Source organism: Electrophorus electricus, chromosome 3, assembly GCF_041902795.1.
Source record: "Electrophorus electricus isolate QZ-2024a chromosome 3, ASM4190279v1, whole genome shotgun sequence".
Lineage (NCBI taxonomy): Eukaryota > Metazoa > Chordata > Actinopteri > Gymnotiformes > Gymnotidae > Electrophorus > Electrophorus electricus.
The window spans coordinates 20,524,491-20,549,374 of record NC_137499.1 but is presented as its reverse complement, the minus strand read 5'-3'; the positions used below and the strand labels follow the sequence as shown (position 1 = coordinate 20,549,374).

At 43.5% G+C, this 24,884-nt stretch overlaps 3 protein-coding genes across 5 annotated transcripts; 1 reads left to right on the top strand and 2 right to left on the bottom strand.

The window, feature by feature from the left end:
• Positions 1–3,123: 3,123 nt before the first annotated feature.
• On the bottom strand, positions 3,124–7,701 carry sowahcb (sosondowah ankyrin repeat domain family Cb). Its single transcript, XM_027020826.3, has one exon. It carries the CDS (start codon positions 7,290–7,292, stop codon positions 5,409–5,411), a length of 1,884 nt encoding a protein of 627 aa, XP_026876627.2. The 5' UTR covers positions 7,293–7,701; the 3' UTR covers positions 3,124–5,408.
• On the top strand, positions 6,321–15,467 carry LOC113584082 (septin-10-like). Of its 2 annotated transcripts, none has more exons than XM_081710509.1 (10): positions 6,321–6,438; positions 9,048–9,162; positions 9,298–9,493; positions 10,263–10,449; positions 11,576–11,737; positions 12,309–12,405; positions 12,650–12,818; positions 13,200–13,332; positions 13,874–14,058; positions 14,324–15,467. In XM_081710509.1, exons 3-10 carry the CDS (start codon positions 9,327–9,329, stop codon positions 14,337–14,339), a joined length of 1,116 nt encoding a protein of 371 aa, XP_081566635.1. In that variant the 5' UTR covers positions 6,321–6,438; positions 9,048–9,162; positions 9,298–9,326; the 3' UTR covers positions 14,340–15,467. The 2 variants fall into 2 exon arrangements, with proteins under 2 accessions (XP_081566635.1, XP_026876605.1); XM_027020804.3 differs by lacking the exon at positions 6,321–6,438 and adding an exon at positions 7,828–7,984.
• A 511-nt stretch (positions 15,468–15,978) lies between these two features.
• Positions 15,979–20,434, bottom strand: LOC113584097 (ly6/PLAUR domain-containing protein 6-like). 2 transcript variants are annotated; one of them, XM_035524938.2, is made up of 5 exons: positions 20,221–20,434; positions 17,983–18,162; positions 17,661–17,759; positions 16,549–16,673; positions 15,979–16,277 (listed from the first exon to the last, which is right to left on the bottom strand). In XM_035524938.2, exons 2-5 carry the CDS (start codon positions 18,098–18,100, stop codon positions 16,113–16,115), a joined length of 507 nt encoding a protein of 168 aa, XP_035380831.1. In that variant the 5' UTR covers positions 18,101–18,162; positions 20,221–20,434; the 3' UTR covers positions 15,979–16,112. The 2 variants fall into 2 exon arrangements, with proteins under 2 accessions (XP_035380831.1, XP_035380830.1); XM_035524937.2 differs by lacking the exon at positions 20,221–20,434 and adding an exon at positions 19,945–20,046.
• Between the last annotated feature and the right edge of the window lie 4,450 nt (positions 20,435–24,884).

Sequence of the window (24,884 nt, the reverse complement as noted above, 5' to 3'; positions counted from 1 at the left end):
TTGCCCCTGACTCGGCGTCTCCACAGATAATCTTTTTTGAGGAGTGGAACTTCCAGGGTGTCTGCGGCGGGCCTCAAACGAGCCCACAACCTGCACCCCGCCGTGGGGCATGGCCAGCACCCACCCTGGGCTCAGTCTGCTATGTGCTGGACTACTGAAGCCCTGTGTGTATCAGTCCGAGGCATGGGCTAACACTGGCAAAAGAGGATACTCAAAACCAATGACTCCAGAGTCACTTACCTTAATAACTTTATTTTAACACATATGTAAATAATAACTGACTTTATTACTTTAACCACAGTTTCTAAAGAACTCATCATACTGTTTAAATTGTCCTTTTTGTAATAAACATTTTTAAATGATCCTTTATTGGACTAGAAAGACTTTTTAGAAACAATACAAACTATGGTGATAAGTGATGATCTTATGGGGTCAATTACTCTTAAACTTTCTAAATAACCAGAGATTAAGCCCTGCTCCATCCTGAGCCTGATCCCAGCTGGCATTATTGTCCTAAAGCCTATTGTAAATACTGAATATGGGTGGATACATTGCCTCATGAAACATCTCAAACATTGGTATAGCTCAGCAGAGTATGTGATGCAGAGCATATTTATGGTGGCTGCACTCTGTGTTTGTGTGATCTGGAAATTATTTGGGTGGGTGCAATTTGTGTGTGGTTGGGGGGGGGGTTGCACAGGGCAAGAGTTTGTCCATGCTCATGGCTAAAGCCTGAATCATAAATGCCAGTGAGGCACACTGAGGGATGTGCTGGTAAAGTTGGGCGGAGTACCGGCAGGGCAGACAGGATTTCATTCAGCTAAACTCAGTTTAATTTATATCATGTTTTTAACAATCCATATTGTCTTAAACCTGCTCAGCAGGAACCAGGTCGCCACACCTGCAGGAGTGCTGATGTGGCAGCTGACACCAGACAGAACTGAAAAGCATTTCATCCATTCCAAGCAAGTGTACACAAATATTAAATGAAACCGATAAACAAAACAGACACAGGCAGTTACTCTGAAGCAGTCAGTGCCTGTCAAACTAAATGGCTGTATGGCCTGTTTAAACCCTCATGGTGCACCTATAAGCTTTGCAGTCTATTATGAGATAAAACATAGAGATGCTGCACATTAGAGATTTGCACAGAAGTTGTAGCTTTAGTCACCAGTTCTGTAGTGCTTGGTCTAGTACGGCCTGAAGTGGAATCCATTTGCTTTTGGGAAGCTCATCTTAGATTTGACATATTCACTGAAACCCCCACAGGCTGCAGTGCAGGAAATACTTACGTTGTTGTACCTTCTAGAGCACAGAAAAGCCAGAGAAGAAAAAGGTGTTGGCGCACTACATCATTGTAAACACTAGATGTCACTGCCCCACTGTTTCTGTCATGACAATGGGTAGCTCAGGAACACACGGAGAATGAGTGCTGATATCTTTGCTATCATGTTCATTTAGATTAATCATAAGAAAGACAGGAATTACTGCTAGATCATTACTCCATGGTTATACATACATTTATTTTAATTTGTATACTCATACTGAAGATTTAATTTTTTAGGTTGTTTGTTGTACCTAAATACAGTTCCATAATGCAACAGTGTTCTGTAAATATAAGCAAGCTCAGTATAACCATGTTACTACAGAAATGCAATATTTCATCTAGGTGTGATCATGTGTGTGTGTGTGTGTGTGTGTGTGTGTGTGTGTGTGTGTGTGTGTGTGTGTGTGTGCGCGCCTTGGACAGTTGACTGAACTTGCACTGTGAGCTGTGAGCCTTGTGTGTGTGTGTGTGTGTGCGCGCCTTAGACAGTTGACTGAACTTGCACTGTGAGCTGTGAGCCTTGTGTGTGTGTGTGTGTGTGTGTGTGTGTGTGTGTGTGTGTGTGTGTGCGCGCCTTGGACAGTTGACTGAACTTGCACTGTGAGCCGAGAGGGACAGGACTGCAACAACTGTTGACTCACTGCATGTTCTCCATGTCAGCGATTCTCCCTCTTCTTTCTCACTCTTAAAAAGACACTTTCCCTCGTCGCCACGCACACTGACCTCAGCCGTGCCAAACAAAAGCACACTCCAGAACAATGCAGAAGGGTCTGAAACTTTTGACTCCATTACTACGAAGAGAACAGTTTGGCCTCACTAAGCTCCTTTGAGAGGATTGAGCCACACTATGACGTCTGCTGCCTATGTTAGGCAGTTCACTGGGTATTGAGACAGACTTGATTGTTAGATGATTGTTGGAAAGAGTTTATCAAGTCCTTCAGTGTTAAAGCATCAGGTGTAGGTGGAGGCCTATGCTGAGTCAACATAAGGTGTTAGTTGCTAAGAGACCACAACAAGCAACATTGTTAATATTCAGATACTACCATATGAATAACATATAACATCACAGTAATCGTAATGAAACCACTGGACAAATTAGTTATTCAGCTATATTTCAGTTTTATGTAAGGATTTGGCAAACCCCTATGGTAAAGTTTTATATAATAGTTTAAATAACTAATTTTTGAATAATGAGCATCAACTGAATACATTTTCCAATAGTTTTTGATAAATGCTAATAGTTCTTGGCAATAGAGTTAGAGGTTTGGATCTTGCTGTTTATAACTTCCAGATGTGGCCTGTGTCATGTTCTGGGAAGAGGGGTGGTGATGTTTGAAAAGTTGCAGCTGTTTGGGTGGTGGAGCCTTTGAAAGGGATAGGGAAAGACACAAAAACAGGATCTGCTTGGAAAAACAACACTTGGGAAACGGACTCTCTGCCAGTCAACTGCTGATGTTGGTTGGAGGCACTCCTGCTGTGTGCAGAGTCCAAGATGGCAGGTGGGATCAGGAGCTCAGCTCTTCTGCCAGTGGGACTGTCACCGAGGGCCAAGATGCTACTGAATCACACTGCGTAATCTGTGGACATTACAACTGGGTAGCGTCTCACTTTAGCTATGTCACGGAAAAGAATGTTGAATGGTTTCAAAACACTGGCAGCAAGAACACTGATCTGAAATACCTAATACTTTAGGGAATAATAAATAAATGTTGGTTGTTTCGGAATCTAGCCACATTTAAAGTTTTAATAACTTTAAGTAACCTTAAATATGCTTAAAGAGAAAAGGACAAAGACCGTTCACATATGAAACCATTTATTTCACATAAAGATTCTAACTTTACTCAGTTATGCATGTAGTATTCTAACAAATATATTCTAAACAGTCAAAAGTCAGAAACTGTTAGAGGAATTAAAAACTAACTAAATGGACTATGATTGTACCAAACATTTATGAGCCAAGTATTTATGATACAGTGAATTATCATAAAACATCAACAAAATTCTTCAGTAAACCAGTAAACAAATAAGCCAGCATAAACCAGGTATAACGTTCCAGCCCTTTTAAAATGCAGCATCAAAATCTGAACACTACATGTAATCCAGTAGCTCAAAGGAACAGTTTACTGACTTTATTGTGCTGACCTGATATAGTGTTATTTCCTAAATCAGACACACTAAAACGAGGCACCCTAAAAGATTCACCATGACATGAAGGGGATTGAGTACAGAGCAGCAAATGATCATTTCAGCTTTGTGAACACAAACAGATCGCTGCTTCAGAACCCAGTTCCCACCAAGTGACATCTGCCGAAGGCAGTGGGTCTTTTTCAGATTCTGCTGTTATCTTTGCCCTGTTCAGAGGCCTACTGTGTTCCCTAAGGTTGATCTGAAACAGCACTATATCAGACGTTCGGCACAAAAACACGATGATGTGCAAATGTGCACACATCTGTCAGAAATAAAATGACTTATGTGTTGAAAGGGAAAGACTTATATATAAGCATAAATGCATATACACAGTCACACAGATACACAGGCAACAATTTAACAACACAAACAATATACCAGACAAAACTGTGGGACATATTTACATTTTAGTGTACATACAGTTGAAAGTGCTGAAAGGTGAAAGAAATAAAGATGAATATTGCTCTCCACTACAGTAACGGCTGCGCCTAACGCAAACAATAATGATCCAGTCATCATAATTCTTCCTGTCCAAACACAGAAATTTTTACCTGTACCGCTTACAATGTTAAATAAATATTGGCATGTTGAAGCCCTACATTTCTGTCGCAAAGCGAAGTCACTTCACAAAGCACATGTGAAATTATTCCTTGGAAGATTCCAGAAGAGAACAGGTTTAACTTTGGCATCATTGCACAACCTCATATGCTTGTCACTACATAACTGCCATGGCAAAACACCTGATTGTAAGTTATATGATGTGATATGGTAGCCAGTCAAAGACTGCTCCTCCGTCCTGTCCCTGCCACCTGGACATGTTGGACAGAGCGCAGCCTTTAATGCTCTCTGCAGGTAATGTGACAATAAATCAACAAAGCAAAGTAAGCAGTAGGTCAGCGTATGTCTGACCCCCACACCCCCACCCCGGTCATGTGCACACACACACACACACACACGTCAGAAAAGACCTTGATGTCTGTGAACATTAATTAATAATCACACACACACACACAAAATCACTGTTTGGACAGACTGTCAGATCTGGAAAATTGTGTTTACATAGGCAGTCTTGAACTCAGCATGTACACAGAATGATAAAACTTCCAAGTAATATTAATGGTCACAGTAAATGTCAGCAAAAAAAGTGAGTAAAAGAGAAAGAAAGGGAGAGAGAGAGAGAGAGAGAGAGAGAGCACGCACGCTTTTGGGTCAAGTGTGGACAACTGAAGACTTGTGTGATATGTGCTTATAAACTTAATGCAGACTACAAAAAAGCATTTTGGTCAAACCAACGACCCATAACAGGAGAATTACACGATTAGGTCTAGGTGGAGGAACAGCAAGTTAGAGCTTGCTCATGTGCCATCATGCTGACGCACACAGCTGACATCTCCAGACACGTCAGAAGCATTGATTAAAGCAGGAGCTCTATTGCTTTTGGAGAATTTGTTACCTTAATTCATTAAATGAAGATGACTGAACTTGAGCCCATCTTAAGCACAATAAAAAAAGGCAATAATAATTATTATTAGTGCTCTTTGAGAATAGTGCAAAGAAAATTTCAAAGAAAAAAATCAATATAAATAAAAGCTTATTCTCAATGCATTTTCCCTAAAGATCAATAAGCGAATTAATGACAATCATCTAATGTGGGCATGTCTGATAATGTCATCCTTGACAAATATGTATATAGGTGCAGAGGTCATGAGCTGCTCAACGCAAAGCAGTACAATATGGGCTTTTCTCCACTTACGTGTGAGCATCAGACTACTAGCAGCATTATTATACTGGTCTGCTGAGTTGGCCAAGTCCTCAAGATGACAAAATCACACATTATGCACATAAAACATTGAGCTGTAAACCTGAGATTAGCAGACCTATTTATTACCTGCCTCTACCCAAAGAGATTTGACTTGGGCCTGGACTTCACTGAGCCAGAGGCTTCGCCCGCCTCTCTCTCCAACCGTTCAAACAGAGAAGTGCTGTGCACAATTTTACTTAGTCGGGGCTTAAATTTGTTAAGGGACGCCTTCCGGCGGAGAGGCTTTGCGACTCCCGCGTTGTCACACGCGTCGCCCTCGCCCAGGCCTTGGTTCAGAAGCTTCAGTGGTCTGAGATTGGACTGAAGAAGCTTAGACAGTCTCCACCGGCCCGTGACTGCAACTCCCGCGTCGACGGCGTCCCAGTCGTCGCCGGCGCCGATTATATCGAAAATATCTCGCGCAACATCGCTCCTCAAATACTGACCGGCTTTTTTCCCGCTGTAATCTCGCACCTCCACGTCTGCGTCGTACGCACCCACGAGCAACTTCACAACTTCGATGTGGTTGTGCATAGCTGCCAAGTGAAGAGGGGTGTATCCTGCACTCGAGCGCGCATTAATGTTCACCGCCACTTCGTGCTGCTTCGCAAAATTCACGAGAACCGCGAGCAACTCCGGCTTCCCTTGCTTGGCTGCCCAATGGAAGCACGTGAACCCCGTCACGAAATCCTTTTTGCTTATAAGGTTAGGCTCGCTCGTTAGCAACCGATGAAGGCTCTCCCACTGCCCGTCAGACGCGCACATCATCCACTCGTGCTCCAGAGGGTCCAAAGTGACCACGGCGTTTTCATCGTCCACACTGCACGAGTTTACTGACGCCGAGTCGCCGTCGCCCGTCCCGGAGGAATCTTTATACCTGGCGGAGAGGTGCACCGAGTTTCTCAGCACCATGCTGCGTCGCACCTGCGGTGAACTGTTCATCATGTGCTCAATGAAACTTTTTCGGCTACCTTTCGGGGTGTTGCTGTCGCTGCCCGACGTGATCACGAAATCTAAGTGTCCCTCATCTACACCACCCTCGGACTGATTGCTGCGCTGTGACCCTCTGGATTGTCTGCGCCTGCAGCAATGCGATCCCTTACGTGCGGCGGTCTCCTCCTCGGTAAGTCTCAGATCAGACACAAGGTCGCTCCCACTCAGCGCGGGACAATCCGTCGGTAAACGTGCAGACTGACCGAACACAGTCTCGCCAGTCACCGCTGGTAGGACACACTCATCTGTTACCAAGCTCTCCGGTATACTCATCTCCGAGGCCAGTGGCTGACTTGCTTGTAAAGTTTCGCTCGTTTCCCTGTCAGGTTCGTTTACCGTCCCGCCGTTATCTGTAAGCTGATTTCCCATTTCTGGTTTGGAGACCCGAGATTCCGCCTTGATCCCAAGCGAGACTGACTCGGAAATACGCAGAGGTGGTTGCGCATCCCCGCCAGTTCCGTAACCTGAGCCAGGCAGCAAGTCTTGTTTTGCGTCTTCGTCTTCGTCCGTTTTTGTGGTCTCTGCGCAGCACTGTGACAGGGCGATTTTCGGCTCGTCGCGTTTCTCACAGAGTCTGACAGGTACCACGTCCGTTCTGCTGTCACCGTTAACGGTACGGCGCTGCGCTTTCACAATGGCACCACTGTTCCGCACATGGCCGTTGCAGCTCCTTTCATCCGACCGCTTCACCGATCCCCTAAACTTCTTTTTCAGGCACACATATTTTTCCCCATTTTCCACTTTCACGAAGGCTATACTGTCCACGCACCTCTTAAAAGCGTCTTTTGCTGCCGTTCTGCTCAGATGGTCTGTTGGAATAGTCGAACGAAAATGATCCGTCAAATCAACGTTCCTCACTCTCCCTCCTCTGTCCGCTAGAAAACGTAAAACCGCTTCTTGGGTCCATTCGCTCGCCATCGGGATTAATTCTTGAATGGGCGCCTCCAGCTTAAACCACTCTCCAGCTAGACCTATTGCGCACATTCAGCATCTATGACTTCCACAACTGAAAGCCGCACCTAAAACCGTAAAACGTCACGAACGCCAGCAGAGACCCCTGTTATTGCCACAAAATATCCTTTCATCGGGCGCACTGGTAGTATTCTGTGTTTGCCAGCAAGCGGAGCACCACGTCTTCATTCAAGAAAGCAAATAAAGGGCCCCGCCCCTTAGCGAACCCAGCCTGTGAAGAAACTGCTGTCCGTTTTGCGCCATTTTGGATGTGGATTTAGCGGCGGCTTCAATGTAAAGGCACTTTGTCGGAGCCGAAATGAACGCTAGTTTCTTACACGTTTCTTGTATCGCTGGGATTTTAGACCATACCACTTTAGATATAGGGTGACGTGTACATCCTATATAAACTAATTCATGCCTTAATTAGTATTTGCTTACATTTGAGACAAAATGTTCGGTACATAGAAAGCATATTTAACTTAAAGAATAGTTATGTCTTAGGCGTTGTAGATGTTTTTATATACATGACGCCCAAACAGTGATTTCCACCCCTCAACTTCGTCGAGTGTTATATCCCTTCACATTCCAGTCGTGTCTCCCCAAACTTTTTCAATCCGTTTCATCCGCCTTTTTCATCTCGGTACTTAAAAAAGATCAAAAACAAGTTAAAAATTGTTTGTTCAGCACACAGTATGGCTACATCTGACGTTGCGCGACAAGGGGTAAGCATTTGGTTATTTCCATTTTTATATGTTAATTAATGTTGATTAAGCTTGCTAAACTTAGCTCTAGCTAAGCTAACGTGAGATGGGAAACCTCGCTGGCGTTTACCACCCCCTGACAAGTTCAGTTAGTCATGAGTTATAAGTCAGTTATTTTCTAGCTGATTACTGATCTCGCCAGTTCTGCTTGTTTCTTCGGTTAGATTAGTTACCTAAAGTTTTACTCAAGGTCCCTTGAATTCTTCTGAAATGGCTTTTGAGAAATGCTAGCTTCAGGTTAAAGTCTACAGACGTACCTTAGTGTCAGCACTGGGATAATACTGGTCCTTCGCGACATGGTCTATTATTAATGACTGACACTATCATCTTGTATATCCAGTTAAAGATACCCTACAATACATAGCTAGAGTTTTGGTAGTTATCTAGCTAGCTAGGATCACATAATTACTTCTTAAATGCAGGGACAGGTTAAAGTGTTTAAAATGTCTTTGCTGCCTAGCTATACTATCCAGATTCCAAACTAGATCCCCAAAATGGGAGGAATGTACTGATAAACTTGACCTCGTCCATCCTTGGTTCAGGACCTTCCCTATCTGTTGAATGATTGTGACCCTGTGCTTAGACACTGCTGTATCTTTGGAATGCTTATGTAAGCAAAAGAGCATGGTGGGATTGGTTAGCCCTTTCAGTCTGCTTTCCTGTTTCGCAGAATTAACACTCATTGGCCTCCCCGTTCCCACAAGAAAATGGACTATTTACTCTATCTGCTACAACTGCAAATTTCACTTTATCGTCAGTGTATCTGTGTTTGTCTTCTGGTGTTCCTGAGTGATGCATACCATGCATGATCTAAAATGGACTGTGATTGGGCTCTTTGTGCAAGATCTGCGTTTTATTCTTAAGATTATATAATTGTTTAGACCTTCCAGCTGCTTTTTGTATTTTTGTGTCCCATTAGTCTAATGTTGCTTTCATGGTTTGTTGCTGTGGTTTCTTCCTAGAGATGGGCTTCAGTGATTGACTGTGGTTTTGGCTGAGGAATATTGATTTCATTTTTTAACAGGAGAGAAATGCTCGTCCTTTGTCCCTGTCCGGTCACGTGGGCTTTGACAGCTTACCAGACCAGCTGGTCAACAAATCCACCAGTCAGGGATTCTGTTTCAACATCCTGTGCATAGGTGACTTACACTTGCTCTTTTAGCTTAATGTCGTATTGTCTTTTTAATGTTCACTTCACTTTAACAGACATGAGAATTATTCAAGGGGTTTAATGGTTTAACAGAGCAACATGTTTTTCCTCCTTTTCTCTGCAGGAGAGACGGGTATAGGGAAGTCCACTCTGATGGACACCCTGTTCAACACCAATTTTGAGAACTTTGAGTCGTCTCATTTCGAACCACGTGTGAAGCTGCGTGCACAGACGTACGATCTGCAGGAGAGCAACGTTCGCCTCAAACTCACCATTGTCAACACAGTGGGCTTCGGAGACCAGATGAACAAGCAAGAGAGGTGAGAGGTTGGGGGAGGGGACGGGGACAGAGAGACCAGCGCACGGGCCAGGGACGGGGCCAGGGAGACCGGCGCACGGGCCGGGGACGGGGCCAGGGAGACCGGCGCACGGGCCGGGGACGGGGCCAGGGAGACCGGCGCACGGGCCGGGGACGGGGCCAGGGAGACCGGCGCATGGCTCGATTTAGTAGTGCAACTTGCAATAATAATAATATAATTAATAATAATACTATTATTATTGCAGGAAGAGATTACATTTGTTACTTGGCAGATGCTCTTATCTAGAGCGACTTGCATATTATCTGGGCAGTGATAGCTCAGTGGTTAAGATACTTGACTAGTAATTGGAAGGTTGCTGGTTCAAGCCCCACTACTGCCAAGGTGTCACTGTGGGGTTCCTGAGCAAGGCCCTTAACCCTCAATTGCTCAAGTTATACTCATAATTGTAAGTTGCTTTGGACAAAAGCATCAGCTAAATGCCATTAATAATTAGATATATTAGAAAGACAAGCTATTATTATAACCATTTTGCTAGTCCCACCATGTTTGAAGCCTGAAAAGGCGAAGGAGCGCTGAATAGCTCTGTGATTCCTAAATATGGGGCGTGCCCCTCCAGAGACCTAGAGTGGGGGGGGGGGGGGGGAGTAGTAAGGTATGTGTGCATGTGTGTCGCAGGGGTGCTCGAAAACATTCTTATCTACAAAAGGGGGTGGCACTGCAGGAAAGGTTTTGGAGCAACTGGAGTAGCTGATGGGCTGATCTGTTCCAGCTACCAGCATGTGGTGGATTACATCGACACGCAGTTCGAGTCCTACCTGCAGGAAGAGCTGAAGATCAAACGCTCCCTGCATAACTACCATGACTCGCGCATCCACGCCTGCCTGTATTTCATCGCCCCCTCTGGCCACTCGCTGAAATCGCTCGACCTTGTCACCATGAAGAAACTGGACAGTAAGGTCAGTCCCACTCACAGAGTTGGTGGCGGTGAGTAAATGCAACAGGAGCAGGGAATGAGAGAAGCCGCACACCCCCACGCCTGCGGTTCTCAGGGATCTGTCATTATGAAGTACCCAGTGTGAGCGGGGTAGTCCCGAGGCTGTCTTTGTCATCTTCTCTATTATGAGTTGTCCTGTGAGTGCAGAGAGATGCTCGCCAGCGCCCCCTGGCAGGTGGCTTGGAGCATTGTCGTGGCACGCCGTGAGTGCATTAGGGAGCACCTTGTCACCCCTACCCAGCGGTGCGGTGGGCACTGCTCAGCTGGGATGTGGTTCTGTCTGTGGTAAAGGAGTGTGGTAAAGGAGGGGCGCTGGCAGAAGTTTAGTGTTTATATTTTTTTATACTTCTTGTATACGCTTCAGGTTTCAGTGGTTTTTTATAAAGATATTTTTTGTGTATTTTACAAGTGTTGCTATGTTACTTTAGCTCTGTTTTGTAGTTTTTGATGTTCCATATCTTAATGCATTTGTTTGCATGTAGTGTTAGATTTTATGTATTGTGGTATTATGATGTATTCTGGGTGTGTGGGTGTGTGTGTGGGTGTGTGTCTGGTTTCATGGTTGGCACTCAGCAGCAGTTTCTTTGGAAATGCTGGCAGCAGGACTATACATGCCGGAAATAGTGAAGACTGCACTCCCTCTGAGCACTGAGGTGTAGGGTGGTGCCACCGGATGGGCTGGTCTTGGTCTTGGTCTTGTGGTTCACGGCTCTCTCAGTTGCTAAAACAAAAAAAGACGCCCTCCTGCGCATGTATGCAAAATCTGTGGCTGGAGAGAACAGATAGTGTTGCAGTGCTGGAAACCTTGTTATTTTTGTGAATTATCATGCAGAGTGCAAAGAGTTTCATCTGGAGTGGGGCAAGGAAATAAAAAACAAACAAACCAAAAAAAACATAAAACACTGCCAGCATGTTGACTGAGTCCTTATGGTATCTGAAGACTTTTTTCTTGTTTACGTTACAAAAAGTATACTATTTTTTCAGGTCGTACTGACATACCTTTGTGTAAGAAGTTATGATGACACAGACCAACCCCTAGTGCTGATAATGATATTTTGTGTGTGCGTGCATGCGTGCTTTTGCTAAAGGTGAACATAATCCCAGTCATTGCGAAGGCAGACACCATCTCTAAGAGTGAGCTGCACAAGTTTAAGATCAAGATCATGAGTGAACTGGTCAGTAATGGAGTGCAGATCTATCAGTTTCCCACCGATGACGAGACCGTCTCCAAGATCAACACTGCCATGAACGTGAGTGTCCACAACTCTAAGGCCTCAGCCTAGACTTTACAAATACTGCGTGCGTGTCCCCTTTGGTGTACATTCAGGCCCTAGCTAGGACAACACAGTGTGGTTTGTTGTTGCAGTCTTGCTGAGTATTCAGTGGGTTTTTGTATGAATCACAGAATTCACATAATCCTACAAACAAATGTTAATCGTCAGTCACAGTAACGTAGACCAGTCTTTGACCAGATCTCATCATAATATGGCTTCCATTCATATTATTATTTTGGAACATAAAGTAGTTTGTAACAGTAGTGTCATACTTGTAGTCACGAGGGAGACACATCAGCTCACTTTAGTGATGTGAATCCAGATGACGCTGTGCTTTAGCAGAGACTGTGAACATTAAACATTAACACATGAGTGTTGATGGATATGGGCATCCAAGCCTGGACACAACTGCAGCTAGATCCAGCACATGGCCCCATCATCCACTCCCACTGATTGTTTACTTCTAAATGTGTAATGTCAGTTCTTTTGATTTGAACCTATGTAGATGTCAATTTGTGTGTGTGTTTATGCTGCTGTGCTGTTTCAGGGTCATCTGCCCTTTGCAGTGGTGGGTAGTACAGAGGAGGTGAAGATTGGGAATAAGATGGTGAAAGCTCGCCAGTACCCGTGGGGTGTGGTGCAGGGTAAGCACGTGTGGGCGTCTTCATGGGCATGTGGGTGTATCCATAAAGGCTGATGGAGCAGGTGTTCTGCATAGATTTGTCGAGTCAAGTGTGTGTGTGTGTCTAGCTAAGCATGAGTTGCGGATTCAGATGTGTAAGCGTTTGCATGTTCACTTGTTCATGCATATGGGTATGTATATAGGGGCTAACTGAGCATGCATAGTTTTGCTGAGACAGACGCGCACGCGCGTGTGTGTGTACACAGTGGAGAACGAGAACCATTGTGACTTTGTGAAGCTGCGGGAGATGCTGATCTGTGTGAACATGGAGGATCTCCGCGAGCAGACACACACACGCCACTACGAGCTCTACAGGCGCTGTAAGCTAGAGGAGATGGGCTTCAGAGACACTGACCCAGAGAGCAAACCCGTCAGGTAGAGGGCAGCGCACACCAGACCAAGCCCGTCAGACGTAGCGAACAACACATACCACTTGCATTAATGTATGCGTGTTGTCAGCACTTATACTATCTCTGTATGCTGTGGTGTGCATATTTGGTTAGCTTGGAAAAATAGACGATGCTTTTGCATTTTAATTTATATTTGCCTTTGCTAAATTACTTTAGTTTTGCTTTAATCTCTTACATTTCTCTTTGCTTAGGTGTTGCCTGAAGCCTTTTTGCTATTTTTCGGTCTAAATGTACTCTCAAACAAATGATGAAAGTTGTTATGCTTGTTGGTTTTGTGCTCATTGAAGGTGCTGCAAGGTTTAATAAGGATATTTTTGTGTGCGTTTGTGTCCCGTGTCCCTCTCAGCCTGCAGGAGACATATGAGGCGAAGCGTCAGGAATTCTTGCAGGAGCTTCAGCGGAGGGAGGAGGAGATGAGGCAGACATTTGTGCAGCGCGTCAAGGAGAAGGAGGCAGAGCTAAAGGAGGCAGAGAGAGAGGTATCCATCCTCACACAGGCACATAAAAGATACGGCCTCCCGTCATCATTCGCACTAGTACAGGCAAATTAAAGGTGCAAAAAGGAGAACTGAATAAGAGGTCTTCATTCTTACTCACACTGTCATTAACATGTTAAAGATTAAGTACTGTGGAGGATTAAATGAGGACTCTTTTACTCACCCTGATGCAGGCAGATTAAAGGTGCAGTGAGGAATATTATTTAAGAGAGAGCTCCGTTCTCATTCATTGTCACAGATTAAAGATTAAACACTATAGAAGAATTCATGACATTTCCCAAGTTTGGCCTCACGGTGAATTAAGAATTTAAAATTGATCCCCTATGACACATGAATTATAAAAGTGTTAATTATAAAACACTTTTACTGAGAACCTTTTTTTCTCCCCTCAGTTTTGAGCAAATTTTTATGTTTGAATTGACGGGGATTATTTTGACTGAACTATGTGTCCAGAAATCCAGTAATCCAAATTCAAACTAAACAGAAAAATACCATAACCATATGGTGTCTGTCCTGCGTCCAGCTGCAGGGGAAGTTCGAGCAGTTAAAGCGCCTGCACATGGAGGAGAAGAGCAAGCTGGACGAGAAGAGGAAATCCCTGGAGGATGAGATGAGCTCCTTCAGCAAGAAGAAGGCAGCTGCTGAGCTGCTGCAGGGCCAGGCCTTCACCGCCAACTCCAACCTCAAGAAGGACAAAGATCGCAAAAAGTAAGCGCTCCACGCCTCTCTGTCTGCTGGTGCAGCACTGGAAACCAACAGCGTGTTTTTGTTGCGGTATATCTAGTGCTGATTCTGAGGAAAGGCACCACTAGACCGCTCATGTGTCCATGATGGTTATAAGGACTTTATACCACAAAGTGTAAATATGTTGAACCCCCCCCCCCCCCCCCTGCTCAGACTAGACTTACATTCTTTTGAGATGGTTCAGTGGTGATTGCTGATTCCTGATGGGCTGGTGTGTTCCCCCCCCCAGCTCTGGGTTCATGTGAGAAGACCTGGAAGGATTCGTCACGAAGACCAGTAAACTCGGAACGGATGTGTTTGCCCATCCTGCAAATGCTATCTGCGTTATCTGCGTTGTTTGTATCTGTTTTTATTGTTCAAGTATATCAGCAGGACTGCTGTGTGTATCATTTGTATAACACCAAGTTTTAGATGTACTTTCACTAAGATGTATTTTGGTTTGAGTGCTGCCACTAGGGGGCAGCAACCCTCCTCATCTTTTATTATGTTGATGTTGGGATCAAAGTGCCTTTGACAAGATTGTGCCTTAATGATGGATTATCATCCAAAACAGTTTATTTACAGTTTTAATATTTTGTGTTGGAGGAAAAAAAACACTAAGACATACGAGGCAGTAGGTCCCTCAGACAGTGAACTGCTGTTACAGAATAACATTTCTGCATATAATGTAAAGGCGGATGTGTACTAATGCAGCCACGTTAGCAGAACTGCCATGTTTACACTTTTTGAGTTTAGCCAAGTAACACTAATTAGACAAACCTCAAATGTTGTATCTGTGTGTGTTTTTTTATCATGTTAAATTTCACACTTGTTCCATTTCCCATACTGTAATCTTTTGGGTCAGATGCAATTGGTACCTACTTCCTGTACGTTGCATTGACTTCCATGTTGATCTTCTTGAAGCCATATCAGAGGGGACCCCAAACAACAGTACTCTGTGCTTGTATTCGTACTGCGTCCACAGCGTCTGTGTCTGCAGGTGTTTAAGCTGAGAGGGTTGATGAATGTGGGTCCTGAGTTCTTAAGAGTGCTGCACTAGGTTGTTCCCCTCCCTTTTTAGACTTTATCCGTCACTGTGTGAATGTGAAAAACTGATCCTGGACTAGCAGAATCTACTCGCTATTGGACAGTTGCTCCCAGGTTTCCTATGTGCCAGCTGAAGTAGGAACAGGAGAGACCTAATGTATCTGTTTTGTTTTTTTTTATTATTATTAAAATATCACAAATGCTTTGCTTTCCCTTTTGTTATAAAATTACTTAAAGCATTAAAGCACAGTTGCTTTTCCCAGAAATGTATTTTGTATTTGAAATGTATTTATGTAAACTCTGTATGGGGTAAAGTATGTTAAAGCATGAATAAAGGCTGAATGGATGCTAGAGTGTCATTTATCCTCTGAACAGGACCTGTCTGCAAATGGATAAACTGTAATCAGCAGTGGTATATAAAAGGGTATTTGCTCAGTCACTGTTCTTAACTTGATTTTGGAAGTTTCTGTATTTGCATATTTATTTATAAATTACCCCTGCCACACATCTTTTAAGGGAAATGTTTTAGTTTCAAAGCTTCACACATGGAGTTTTATTTTTATATATATATATTTATATATATATGTATGTATGTATGAAAAATTTCACAAATATCACTGGATAATAAATGTTCATTTCTGTTGCTAATATTAACCATCACTGACATGAGATACTGTGATTAGTCTAGTACTCCATCATCTTAACATGAATTTTAATCCAAAGATTTGAGTGTTTTTGACTCTAGCAGACTACTGAAACAAGGCAGGGGTGAACTGGTTCTCTTACAGCGGCATCCGAACCAAACAAGGGGGAGAATGACCTGAAGGACAGCATCACCCCATACATACAGACAGCACCGAGCACAGTGTGCAGATACCCAGCAAATGCCACGTACATGATCCCGGTTCAGAAAAATGCTTTAAATCATTAAAAGACACCTCTGCCTACACAGGAAATCCGTTACATGAATAAAACAAAATAAAAACAAGTTGTTAAGAAAAGCCGAGTGTGAGAATGATGATGGTGATGGTGGTGGCAGAGCTGGGACAGATTCTGCTCTCACGGTTTAATGGGTATTTTGTGGAGAAGATGGCCGTTGTCTCGTTCCACGGTACGGGCAGGTTACACATGTTTCCCTCACAGCAGGAAGTGCAGACCTGCACAATTTACACCAGGATAAAATATAATGTACACTATATATACATATACACACACAAAGTGAAAATATAGATGCAGTTAACATCTTGATTACTGCACACCTCGAACACATATCACAGATCTACATATACACAGGTAGCATTACATTTCACTTTCAGAATAAACATATTTGTTTGTGTGTGTGTGTGTGTGTGTGTGTGTGAGACTACAAATAATTGTATGTCTGTGGGTCAGACTATAGGTATGTAAGTATAGGTAAATGAGTTCTACCATGTGACCATGATGTGTCACACAGCCAGTGGACACACACGCTTCCTGTGCTACACAGCGCTTCGTCACAGCAACGCTCCCACCTACAGAACTTATCCTGTGATGCGTGTAGCAGAATCTGGTATCTGTAAAAGCACACCTCTCAATGTTAAACCCCCCCCCAACAACATTTAAAAAATAATAATAAAATAGCAAAATAAATGTGTATAGTCAGAAAAAGTCTCAGAATGCATACTCAGAAAATACGTATCCAAATACATATTTGATTTCAACAATAGGATCTAGATACGTATTTGCAGATCTTGTAATATAAATGTATCTTTAGGTCATCATAGAAAGATAAATGTAAGACAGTAAACATACATACAAATATTATAAAAAACCCAAATAAATATCATGCCAACTATATTAGCGTTATTCAATTTAGTCCTCATGGACTTCCTTGCACTCTAGAAAAAGGTGTGTTCTAGAACTCAGTCTTGAACCTACGGGTTTTGGGGCTTCTTTCTTTCTGGTAATGCAAACTGTACTTCGAAAGAAGTCAACAAAAACCTTGGAGGTAAGACTCATGCGAACAAAAGTATACAAAATATACATATGCATTACCAAAAATTAAGTGCAAAATTTGCATTTCTGAAGTAAAAAAAAAATAAAAATCATTACACATACTTAAATAGCATGCATACCTTGAAATTGCTCATTAGAAATACAACAGTAATTATGTAAAATTGGTATGCATGCGGAAAATAAGTATATATTTGGAATATTAGTATGTGAATTCTTAATGCATACTAAAAACAGTATGCAAATGACATAACTCTGAAGACAGTAGACTTGCATAAATATCACACATCTAAATGTATGATAGATCTGTCCTTAGTACAGTCTGAGAAAAAAAGTGCTTTGCAGAAATCTTTAACCTAAATGGTTTTCCTGCCTTCTGTGGCAAGAAATTTCTGTTGAGACAGAACATTGCAAAGAGAGTTATAAATAAACATATTTGAACTGAATTGAATAAAGAAATGTTAATGAAAACTCAGAAATGCTGTAGCACAAAATCTGAGAAAACCTCATTGCCCTATATGTGTACCATGTGGTACATGTGTGTATACCTTTAGGACAGTAGGTGTCAGGGGCCCAACGGTTGCAGGAGTAGTTATCATCAGCTTCCTCACAGATGAAGCACTTAAAGCTGCCAGGGTAGGGGGTAGCTAAAAAAAAACAGACACCTCAGTTGCGATGCATTTCATACGTTTAGTTATGGGCAAACCTCCTAGAGTTATTCAGGTGACGTTTAACAGTAAATACAGCATGATGCTGTCTTACTTTGCAACCCTATCATTTAGTAATTCATTTATATGATGGAAAAGGCTTATAGGAACTATAAATCTGTGATTGATTATTTTTGAGCTCAGAGACTTATGGTGTTGGCACCTAACAGATGGAGCTGGACTATGTCCTTTAAAGTGAAGTCCCGGGACAAAACTGCTGTCAGCCAATCAGACAAAAGCATCTCTAGAAGGAGCCAGGTCAGGCTTAGTAGGACCACCATGACTTGATGTTTCCAGAATCACCCAGTATTCCAAACGATCTTGTTCATGAACATTACATCACCTAAAGAGACAGCAAGACAATAATATAATATATAATGTCCTGCACCTACAGAATGGAAGAAACAGGAATTTACCCTGAAAACCTTCAAACATGTACATAAGAAATAAAGGTACAAAAAGATATAAAAGGGGATTTTTCACATCGATTATTCAGTATCAGGTTTTAACTCCCTAAAAAAAGAACATCATTCATGTATGTATCCACAGTTTATAGCCTCAGTCTGCAAGCTGTGCGCTTCACAATAAGGTACAGTTTTGGACATAAAGGAGCTAGAGAAGCAGGCGAGTTCTTAAATGTGTCTGTATGTGTTCACAGTAGCAGATGGGCTTTGTCTGAGCTCAGTGTGAAGTGCTAATGACTCTGCTTTCACTCACAGTGTGAGACTTCCTCTCTCTCTAGGAACACAACATACGCCTGGCTTGTTAGTGCACGTGGGTGCGTGCTTCCATCTCTACACTTGGGTACTATGGGTACTATTCTCTCATTGATCATTTTCCACCACTTTACAAATTAATAACAAATGACATAACTGGTGAGGAAAATGAAAGAATCGCAGACAGGATTGATCAGAATGAATGATGTGCTAAATAACTGAGGAGAAAACCAGACTAGAGAAAGAGAGGGAGGGAGAATGAGACTGAAAGAGTCTTGCTGTGAGTGAAACCTGAATCATTAGTGTTTGCCTTTCACACTGAGCTCAGACTAAGCTCACCGTAGTCATATTAAGCCCCCCCAACAGCCTATTCGACTTCATTATGTACAGTACATTCACCTTACGGCAGGCAAGCTTGTTAAAAGTTGAACTGAGTAACTTCCATGCCATTCTGATATGTTACTGCATTCACATTTTAGGTGCAACATGGATAAATCCCTGCAAAGGGATATTCATATTCATCAAGAGTTTAGATGTTCATATGGCCAGTATTTCCATAAACAAGTGACAGTCTTAACACTCTCTCAATCCCCTCTGCCTCCCTCACTCTCTCTTTCTCTCTCTCTCTCACACACACTTGCCATTCTGACAAGCACAGAGGGCGTTCGGCATGGGTGGCGTGTGTAAGGACCAGGAGAAACTTAGAGCTTGTATGTCTTACAGTCAGCGCCACTGGGAGCGCCCGTGTACGCTTTATTCTGGCATTAATGCAACTTGCCAAATTCATGACTTGGGTGGCAGAGAAAGCAAAATGGTTCACCAGGAGTTTCGGTTCCATGGGCACGAGCCGTACTGAGCATTCTTCACACATCATCCTGCTCGTCCTCGTCACGCGTTGCTACCGCGCGCGCGCAGTAGACACTTCAAATGGTTTTCATATGGCTTTCATGTCGCATTCATGTCGCAGAGCAGATTACTCCAGTAGCCTAACTGGCAGTTTTTATGGCTTGTAGGCAGAGGAGTGAAATAACTATGTAGCCTACATGCAGTTCAGGTGGACGTCCGCGCGTAACATTACCGACGCATGCATTGCTGATAAGACAGACATGTTTCTGGCGCTCTCCCTCCGAGACACACAGGCGTGTAGATTGCTCTCATTAACGTTTCATGCTATTATGCTTGTTGTATTTTTACACGTGGCTTAAGAAATCCTGCTTGTGCTTTTAGTGGACGATAAACCTCGCGCTCTGACACGCACCCGCTCGTCCTGCGCTCTACCGAAAGCCAGAAACTATAGAATCGACGTTTTTCTGTACGCACGTGGACAAAATAAACTGCTTTGCGTCTTTTAATTAAGCACCAGCTCACAATTCCCATCGTTCAAATTAGTAAATGTTATCTAGACTTACCATTTACGTTGATGTCGTATACCGCATGCAATTCAAGTGCGCGAAAAACTACTACATTTTGTTTATAAGTTAACAATCAGGCTGATCCTTTCCTCATCCTCACTAGAGCGCGCTGCGTCCGCAGGTGGCACGCATGAAGTTCCATCAGGTTCTCGCGTGGGCGTGTTTGGTGGGTATTCGGGGGTCTTACAAGACCCCAAACCAGTCGATGCTAGAGCTATAAGTTAATGTCGTTTCAGCATGCTTACCTATTCCAGGCAGATATTGTAAACTTACCCTTTTAGATTTGAGTAGTTCGGAAAGTGTTCGGTAAATGAAAACCAAAGAGGCTCCTTTAACTATTTGGCAGGTGGAGATATTTTAATGCCTCCCAATCAATTAATGTATTAAATGTATTAAATTACGTAGTTCATAAGGCAAGCACGGTGAGATTCGTCCAAGATCAGTCTCATTAGTACCAGCCTCGCATGAACCAAACGACTAGCTTTGGAAAGCCGAACACTCACGGAAGCTAGTGTGTGTGTTAGGAGAGAGCAACTGCCGTGCTGAAGCGGATGCTTCCTGTGCTATTTGAAGTGACGTGTGTGCATGAGTGTTTGTCCTTCAACATATTTAATTGATGTGCTCATCACCTGCAGAGCTGTTTCCAAGTTTCCTGTTCCTAAAGAATTTGACTGCATCATCCCTGCTGTCTGCATTTAGTAAATCTTAGCAGTGTTAGCCAGTGGCCCTCTGAGTAACTAATCTCTGAACTGTGTTACTGAGCAAACACTTGTCTTTTTCCCCTACCATCTTCTCCCGAATAGTTTAATAAGCAGCAGCTGGATTACACAATATTGGATGATTTAGGAAAGGATTCTGCAGACTGTGTAGCATTTGGAGGGTACTTTGCTTAATCAGGATGCGGTATGATGTATGAGAAGTGTCTGGTTACTACTGGGCTTTAGGGAGTACTAAAATAAAAAGTGAAGAGAAATAAAGTGAACCAATGAGCTCTTGAGACTGAAAATCTTTATTTAGTCTTATGCATTAAACATTATATGGTAATTGTATTGCATGCTGAGTTAGGAGTTAGGAGGACGATAGCGCACGCTATAATTTGCTTAAATGCAATACAAACAGAATATTGATGATTGGGGTTAATCATAAAGAAATTTGGATTGTATTCATACTTTTGCCCCCCCAAATGTATAATAGGTCCACCCTCATCTTTAACCTTTAACCCCAGCCCAGACTGTGGCTTTCACTTGAACCTACAACAGCAGGAAACAGTCATCAGGCTGTCATCACTGCGATGGTGGCCCGTCAGGGGTCATGGCCGGTCCAAGCCGCAGGCAACCAAACGTCTCCGTATGAGGGACAGTGCAGAGAAACACTGTGTATGCGTTCTCCTCCATTGAGTCAAACCCATGAAGATACACTCATAACGCTACAAAAGCAACACTTAAACACTCCACCTGTATTACAGGTTACTCAGAGATACAACTCTGCTAAGCAATTTTACACTTCACAAGTTTAAACTACTAATAGTTATCGTGTAGGTGGGAGGTTGACTGAGCTAGTATGAGTGAAATGTAAGGGGTATAAGTATGTGGCTGATGAGATTACGGACAGATCGATGCTGAGGGAATGTCGAAAATGCATAAACATTGAATGCTGGAACTTAAAAACATATACACACACATCATGCTTTTTACAATGAATAAGAATTAAAATGGTCTACTTGTGCATGTTTGTAAAATATGTAATATTTAGTGTCCTGCTTTTTTGGATAAAAGCAGGAACGAGAGGTAGCAGTAGTCTGTCATGGAGAGAGAAAGTCTCCTTGGCGAGTTTCTGTGTTGTACATTTTGTGGGGATTGTAAATTATTTGCAAAATACAGCATGTAGTTGACAGGTGCTACCTTGACCTAGTCAAGAATGCTAATCCAGGGGTTGTAGTCATGCAGACATTGTGAAGAGATTATGGAGGGATTCACACTGGTCCCCGTGTTACCGCAGTCACAGATTAAAACACAGACAGCTGCTGTTCTGGTGGAGTTACAGTAAGTGATATAAGATCAAACCCAGCCTCCTGCTTCAGTACATCAAAGCAGTGAATCCTGGCTTTCCGTATACAACAGATCAGACTAAAGAACCCCACAAACCCTGCATGCAAGACGGTTCTGCCCTCTGTGTCATACTGATGCAAGTGCAAAATTCCCTTTATTGTGACCTTGCTCAAACCACTTGGTAGGATTCATGTTTGTATACTTACTGTGCTAGATTGCATCCAGGAATAGAATGAAAGTGTTCGTTCGTTCGTTTTCGTTCTCTCTCTCTCTCTCTCTCTCTCGTTCGTGTTCTCTCTCTCTCTCGTGTTCGTGTTCTCTCTCTCTCGTGTTCTCTCTCTCTCTCGTGTTCGTGTTCTCTCTCTCGTGTTCTCTCTCTCTCTCGTGTTCGTGTTCTCTCATGTTCTCTCTCTCTCTCGTTCTCTCTCTCTCGTTCGTGTTCTCTCTCTCTTGTTCGTGTTCTCTCTCTCGTGTTCTCTCTCTCATGTTCTCTCTCTCGTTCGTGTTCTCTCTCTCTCTCTCTCTCATGCTCTCTCGAGCTCTCTCTCTCACTCTCGTGTTCTCTCTCTCGTGCTCTCTCTCTCTCGTGTTCTCTCTCTCTCATTCGTGTTCTCTCTCTCATTCGTGTTTGTGTTCTCTCGTTCTCTCTCGTTCTCTCTCTCGTGTTCTCTCTCTCTCTGATTCGTGTTCTCTCTCTCATTCGTGTTCTCTCTCTCATTCGTGTTTGTGTTCTCTCGTTCTCTCTCGTTCTCTCTCTCGTGTTCTCTCTCTCTCTCGTGTTCTCTCTCTCGTGTTCTCTCTCTGATTCGTGTTCTCTCTCTCTCGCATTCGTGTTCTCTCTCTCGTGTTCTCTCTCTCTCTCATTCGTGTTCGTGTTCTCTCTCTCTCTCTCATTCGTGTTCTCTCTCGTGTTCTCTCTCTCTCTCATTCGTGTTCGTGTTCTCTCTCTCTCTCTCATTCGTGTTCTCTCTCTCGTGTTCTCTCTCTCTCTCTCATTCGTGTTCGTGTTCTCTCTCTCTTTCGTGTTCGTGTTCTCTCTCTCTCGTTCTCTCTCTCTCTCTCGTTCTCTCTCTCGTTCTCTCTCTCTCTCGTGTTCTCTCTCTCTCTCTCGTGTTCTCTCTCTCTCTCATGTTTGTTCTCTCTCTCGTGTTCGTTCTCTCTCTCGTTCGTTCTCTCTCTCTCTCTCATGTTCTCTCTCTCTCTCTCTCGTTCTCTCTCTCGTGCTCTCTCTCTCTCTCTCGTTCTCTCTTACTCTCGCGTTCTCTCTCTCTCTCTCTCTCTCGCGTTCTCTCTCTCTCTCTCTCTCGTGTTCTCTCTCTCTTGCGCTCTCTCTCTCTCTCTCATGCTCTCTCTCTCTCACTCTCACTCTCGTGTTCTCTCTCTCTCATTCGTGTTCTCTCTCTCTCTCTCTCTCATTCGTGTTTGTGTTCTCTCGTTCTCTCTCTCTCATGTTCTCTCTCTCTCTGATTCGTGTTCTCTCTCTCTCTCATTCGTGTTCTCTCTCATTCGTGTTTGTGTTCTCTCGTTCTCTCTCGTTCTCTCTCTCGTGTTCTCTCTCTCTCTCGTGTTCTCTCTCTCGTGTTCTCTCTCTCTCTGATTCGTGTTCTCTCTCTCGCATTCGTGTTCTCTCTCTCGTGTTCTCTCTCTCTCTCATTCGTGTTCGTGTTCTCTCTCTCTCTCTCTCATTCGTGTTCTCTCTCTCGTGTTCTCTCTCTCATTCATGTTTGTGTTCTCTCTTTCTCTCTCTCTCGTGTTCTCTCGTTCTCTCTCTCTCTCGTTCTCTCTCTCTCGTGTTCTCTCTCTCTCTCATTCGTGTTCGTGTTCTCTCTCTCTCTCATTCGTGTTCTCTCTCTCTCATTCGTGTTCTCTCGTTCTCTCTCTCTCTCTCTCATGTTCTGTCTCTCTCTCATTAGTGTTCTCTCTCCTTCTCTCTCTCGTGTTCTCTCTCTCTCATTCATGTTCGTGTTCGTTCTCTCGTGTTCTCTCTCGTTCTCTCTCTCTCTCGTTCTCTCTCTCTCTTCTTCTCTCTCGTTCTCTCTCTCGTGTTCTCTCTCTCTCCCCTTCTCTCTCTCTCTCTCCCCTTCTCTCTCTCTCCCCTTCTCTCTCTCTCGTGTTCTCTCTCTCTCCTTCTCTCTCTCTCGTGTTCTCTCTCTCTCCCTCTCTCTCTCTCGTGTTCTCTCTCTCTCCTCCGTGTTCTCTCTCTCTCTCTCTCTCGCTCTCGTGTTCTCTCTCTCTCTCTCTCTCTCGTTCTCTCGTTCTCTCTCTCTCGTGTTCTCTCTCTCTCATTCGTGTTCGTGTTCTCTCTCTCTCTCATTCGTGTTCTCTCTCTCATTCGTGTTCTCTCTCTCTCTCATTCGTGTTTGTGTTCTCTCTCTCGTGCTCTCTCTCTCGTTCTCTCTCTCGTGTTCTCTCTCTCTCTCTCTCTCGTGTTCTCTCTCTCTCGCGCTCTCTCTCTCTCTCGCTCATTCATGTTCGTGTTCTCTCTCTCTCTCATTCGTGTTCTCTCTCTCTCATTCGTGTTCTCTCTCTCTCTCATTCGTGTTTGTGTTCTCTCTCTCGTGCTCTCTCTCTCTCTCGTTCTCTCTCTCTCGTGTTCTCTCTCTCTCTCATTCGTGTTCGTGTTCTCTCTCTCTCTCATTCGTGTTCTCTCTCTCTCATTCATGTTCTCTCTCTCTCATTCGTGTTTGTGTTCTCTCGTTCTCTCTCTCTCGTGTTCTCTCTCTCGTGTTCTCTCTCTCTCATTCGTGTTCGTGTTCTCTCTCTCTCTCATTCGTGTTCTCTCTCTCGTGTTCTCTCTCTCTCTCTCATTCGTGTTCTCTCTCTCTCTCTCTCATTCGTGTTCTCTCTCGTGTTCTCTCTCTCATTCGTGTTCGTGTTCTCTCTTTCTCT

What these genes read in the sequence shown, in the direction of transcription:
- sowahcb (XM_027020826.3), bottom strand. Translation starts at nt 7,292, where the DNA reads ATGTGCGCAATAGGTCTAGCTGGAGAGTGGTTTAAGCTGGAGGCGCCC.
- LOC113584097 (XM_035524938.2), bottom strand. Translation starts at nt 18,100, where the DNA reads ATGGTGGTCCTACTAAGCCTGACCTGGCTCCTTCTAGAGATGCTTTTG. An exon ending in TGACACCTACTGTCCTAAAG is followed by an intron (nt 16,674 to 17,660) that starts GTATACACACAT and finishes GTGCTTTTACAG; the next exon opens with ATACCAGATTCTGCTACACG. An exon ending in TGACACATCATGGTCACATG is followed by an intron (nt 16,278 to 16,548) that starts GTAGAACTCATT and finishes TAAATTGTGCAG; the next exon opens with GTCTGCACTTCCTGCTGTGA.
- LOC113584082 (XM_027020804.3), top strand. Translation starts at nt 7,955, where the DNA reads ATGGCTACATCTGACGTTGCGCGACAAGGG. An exon ending in CAGATGAACAAGCAAGAGAG is followed by an intron (nt 9,494 to 10,262) that starts GTGAGAGGTTGG and finishes GATCTGTTCCAG; the next exon opens with CTACCAGCATGTGGTGGATT. An exon ending in TGAAGAAACTGGACAGTAAG is followed by an intron (nt 10,450 to 11,575) that starts GTCAGTCCCACT and finishes CTTTTGCTAAAG; the next exon opens with GTGAACATAATCCCAGTCAT.